At 41.9% G+C, this 5,000-nt stretch overlaps 1 protein-coding gene across 2 annotated transcripts in view; it reads left to right on the forward strand.

The window, feature by feature from the left end:
* The window catches only part of LOC125040293 (nephrin-like), a 138,941-nt gene that overhangs the window by 123,216 nt on the left and 10,725 nt on the right, over positions 1-5,000 (forward strand). For both annotated transcript variants that reach the window (XM_047634843.1, XM_047634842.1), the window contains exons 3-6: positions 1-90; positions 451-614; positions 1,776-1,920; positions 3,444-3,595. The exon at positions 1-90 is cut by the window's left edge and continues 119 nt beyond it. In XM_047634843.1, the coding sequence (XP_047490799.1) occupies positions 1-90; positions 451-614; positions 1,776-1,920; positions 3,444-3,595 (551 nt within the window). The remainder of the gene's footprint in view (positions 91-450; positions 615-1,775; positions 1,921-3,443; positions 3,596-5,000) is intronic.

The raw sequence follows: 5,000 nt of genomic DNA on the forward strand, positions 1-5,000 counted from the left end.
TGAAAGTAGCAGACCAGGCCGTGTACACTTGCCGGGTCGATTATAAGATACGACCTTCGGCAATCACCAAGGTCAACCTCACTGTTATAGGTGAGACTTTCACTGTTAAATGTTTTAGGTTATACTTTAAAATGGGCTTTGATTTATATATATTTTAAGTGATGTTTTAAGTTTGTTAAGTTTGTTTCTGTGTGTTAATATGTATTTTTTTGTGCTTATGCGTATTTGTGTAAACATATCTACCATCTCGCTTATTTTTCTAATAGTCCTTTTTTTAGTAATAACTGAAACAGAAACTGCATCAAAAAGTACTTCTTTTCATCAGTAGAAACGTGAAGGGCACCTATTTCTCATCAAGAAAGACAGAATCAGCATATTTCACGAATACAGCAAATCATTTCATTCCTTTCTCTCCCTCCTCCTCTCTCCCCCTCCCCCGCCTCCCCTTAGTGCCCCCTGGCCCCCCACTCATCCTGAACTCCTCGGGGCACCAGCTGCAGGAGGAGGTCGGGCCGCTGGAGGAGGGGCGCCACACACAGCTCACGTGTCGGTCTGCGGGCGGCTCCCCCACGCCCACACTCACCTGGTGGCGTGACGGGGAGAGACTCAACCAGGTAGGACTTCGCTGGTGTATGCAAACACGTTATACACATGTTTAGGCAGAAACATACGTAGGTACATTTACATACGCATGCATTTAAGCACGTAGGTGTATTCATTGCGACAGATGAAAACAAATATGTCACGAATGAAAATGAACGATTTTTAAAACCTGAGACTTATTAAAATTGCGTGATTTATATGATTTTAATGAAATGTGAACTGGAAAATCGCCCCTTGCTTTACGAAGTTATTCATGTCAAATATGTCTTTTCCAACTCTTTCCTTTATTCATATGCACATGCCTACATACACAATCAAATGAATTTAACAACAGTCATCATATTAGTTTCAAAAACTGATTTATCTCTCTTTATCTTTCTTTCGTTCCCTCTCCTCTTCCTACTTTTTATCTCTTCCCTCTTTATTTTCTCCATCCCCCTCCTTCCCTTAATCCCTCCATTCCCCCTTCTATCCCTCACCCCTCCATTCTCTCCCTTCTCTCCTTCCCTCCCTACTTCCTCCAAATCCCTCCCTCACTACCTACCTTTTTCCACTCTCACACATCCTCCCTTCCCTCTCCTCTCCCTTGCCTCCCCCTCCCCACTCTCTTCTTTCCCTTCCTTCCCTTCCCTTCCCTCTCCCTTCCCTCCCATCCCCTCTCCCTCCCCTCTCCCTTCCTTCCCATCCCCTATCCATTCTTTCCCTCCTCTATCCCTTCCCTCCCCTCCCCTCTCCCTTCCCTCCCATCCCCTCTCCCTTCCTTCCCATCCCCTATCCATTCCTCCCCTCCTCTATCCCTTCCCTCCCTCCCCTCTCCCTTCCCACCCATCCCCTCTCCCTCCCCTCCCCTCTCTCTTCCCTCCCATCTCCCTCCCTCCTCTCTCCCTTCGCTACCATCCCTCCCTCCCTTCCTTTCCTTCCCTAATTCCCCTCTCCCCCCCTACCTCCTCCCACTCCCTTCCTCCCTCCCCTCTACCCCAATTTCCTCTTCCTTCCCTTCCCTCTTCCTCCCATCCATTCTCTCCACCCCCCATTCTATTCCACCCTCCTCCATTCTCCCCATTTCTTATCTCCCCCCCTTCCCTTCTCCCTCCCTTCCTCCTTTCCCTCCCCTCTCCTTCCCTTTCCCTCCCCTCTCCCTCCCTCCCTCCCCTTCCCCTTCCCTCCCTCAGGTCGGTCGCTTCAACGGGCTAAGCGTCGAGAGCCGGATCAGCCTGGAGGCGACCCGCAACCTGCACGGCGCCACACTCACCTGCCAAGCGCTCAACAACAACATCACTGAACCGTCGTCTACTTCCATCACCATCAAAGTCATGCGTAAGTCAGATGAGTTATTTTATATTTCTCTCGCTCTCTCTCTCTCTCTCTCTCTCTCTCTCTCTCTCTCTCTCTCTCTCTCTCTCTCTCTCTCTCTCTCTCTCTCTCTCTCTAACGATTTATTTATCTATCTGTCTATCAGTCTCTCTCTCTCCCTCTCTTTCTCTAACGATCTATCTATCTATCAGTCCCTCTCTCTCTCTCTCTCTCTCTTCTCTTTCTCTCTCTCTCTCTCTCTCTCTCTCTCTCTCTCTCTCTCTCTCTCTCTCTCTCTCTCTCTCTCTCTCTCTCTCTCTTTAACGATTTATTTATCTATCTGTCTATCAGTCTTTCTCTCTCTCCCTCTCTTTCTCTAACGATCTATCTATCTATCAGTCCCTCTCCCTCTCTCTCTCTCTCTCTCTCTCTCTCTCTCTCTCTCTCTCTCTCTCTCTCTCTCTCTCTCTCTCTCTCTCTCGCTCACTCTCACCTCCCCCCTCTCTCTCTCTCTCTCTCTCTCTCTCTCTCTCTCTCTCTATATATATATATATATATATATATATATATATATATATATATATATATATCTCTTTCTCTCTCTAACTTAAATGTAGATAGACAAGATGGACAAACACAGATATCGGGTTTGTGTGTGTGTGTGTGTGTGTGTTTGTGTGTGTGTGTGTGTGTGTGTGTGTGTGTGTGTGTGTGTGTGTACATGCATATGTGTCCGTGGTGGGGTTATGGGGGGCGTTTGTATATATGTGCTTTGTGTTAATATGTAGATGAAAAGTCAGACAGAAATATATAGATACATAAACAATTAACTAGCTAGATAGTTCTGATAAACGAAAAGAGAGATTGATAGACTGAGATAGAAAGAGAGAGAGAGAGAGAGAGAGAGAGAGAGAGAGAGAGAGAGAGAGAGAGAGAGAGAGAGAGAGAGAGAGGGAGGGAGGGAGAGAGTGAGAGAGAGAGAGAGAGAGAGAGAGAGAGAGAGAGAGAGAGAGAGAGAGAGAGAGAGAGAGAGAGAGAGAGAGGGAGGGAGGGAGAGAGTGAGAGAGAGAGAGAGAGAGAGAGAGAGAGAGAGAGAGAGAGAGAGAGAGAGAGAGAGAGAGAGAGAGAGAGAGAATTGCCTTAGGCCTTGGATCAAATCAGCTCTCCTTTGTTACCTTAGTTGCTACTTGTGTAGATATTAATACCATAAATATTTCCTTCTGTCTCGTTTATCTCCTGTCACCAGTAATATAACTACTGACAGAATAGATATTTAAAAGTATTGGGCAAGTAACTGGTTGATTATATATATACACAACAAAGGAAAAGATGATACTTAAAGTATTTTTGAATTAATTAGCACAATAAAGAAGATTGAGACAAGAAAAACACATAAATAAACAAACAAACGCGTTCATCTCACAAACGGCACCGTCTGTCCGTCAAGGCCGCATCTAATGCTACCAATCCCATCCAATCCAACAACAAATCCAATCTCGCCTGTCTCCTCCATCGCTAATAACATGAACGCCCACGACTTCCCGTAGTACGCCCGATCTCCGTGGAAATCGTGGGCGGCGTCGGCACCCTTTCCTCCGGCCGCCCCGTCGAGCTGGTCTGTCGCGCCGTTGGGTCGAGGCCGCCCGCGCACATCACGTGGATTAAGGGCAACAAACAGGTCACCGAAGTCAGGCATACGGTGAGTTGTTCAGTGACTCGTATAGTGAGTCAGGCTGTTTGGTAGGTATACGGTGAGTCGGGTGGTAAGTCAGACAACTAAAGAGTCGCTGAAATAGTCGGGAGTGAATCGGGCGACTAGGTAGACTCACGGTGAGTCGGATGGTAAGTTACACTTGCTGAGTCGACTAATGCGTCAAATAGTCAGGTAGACAGATTTTGAGTTAAGCAGGGAGGTAAAAAGCCACACAGTAAGCCGGTTTATGAGTCCTGTAGTAAGTTAGTCTTACAGTGAATCAGGCAAGCACGTATGCAGCCACAAGATAAGTCAGCCAGCCAGGCAGACAAGCAGGTAAACAGGATCAGGCTGACTCGATGTTAAAAGGACACAGTCAGACAGGCAGGCAGACATATACGCAATGAGACAGGTATTAAGACACATATCGAGTCAGGAATTGAAATTGAATAAGCCATTGAAACATACGATGAATGTAGTAGGAAGAAGATAAGTCACACAAGCAAGCAATTGTGTTTTTGAAGAACGATTTATTGTTATGAGCCACGCTGTGAATGTAGGTCAGGTAACTTAGCATAAAGGATTTTCATTAGTACCGTTACTGTTATTGTATTTTCTTTTTTTAGCATTATTAATGTTATTATCAACATAATTATTTTTGACATCATTATTGTTGTTGTTGTTGTTGTTATTATTATTATTATTGTTGTTGTTGTTGTTCTTGTTATCATTATTATTGTGATTATTATCATTCTTATTATCATTCTTCTTCTTCTTATTATTATTATCATTATTATTTTTTTCACTATTATCATTTTGTTGTCGTTGTTGTTATTATTATTATCATTATTATTATCAATTTTATAATTATTTTGTTGTTATTATTATTATCATTATTTTGTTTCACTATTATCATTTTGTTATCGTTGTTGTTATTATTATTATCATTATTATTATCCATTATATTATTATTTTATTATTATTATATTTTTTATTATTTTATTATTATTATTATTATTATCATTATTATTATCATTATTATTAGTAGTAGTATTGTTATTATTATTATTATTATAAGTATTACTATTACCATTTATATCATCATTATCATTATTATCATTATTATTATTGTGTTAATAATCATTATTATTATTATGATGATGGTGATGATGATGGTGATGATGATGATGATGATGATTTACATTATATTTACCATTTATATGGAAACAATAAGTTTTGTGAGAAATGCAATTATAAACTTTATAACAAAGCAAACTTATGTTTCATTATAAAAAACATATTTCCTATTTTTGAATCAGTACAGTTATTTTTCACAAACTCCGCAGCTCATTTACGACACTTCATTCAGACCTTTTAAAGTTACAATTCTGAAAGGCCTTCATGCTGAAAT

The sequence above is a fragment of the Penaeus chinensis genome, chromosome 29 (genome assembly GCF_019202785.1).
Source record: "Penaeus chinensis breed Huanghai No. 1 chromosome 29, ASM1920278v2, whole genome shotgun sequence".
NCBI lineage: Eukaryota > Metazoa > Arthropoda > Malacostraca > Decapoda > Penaeidae > Penaeus > Penaeus chinensis.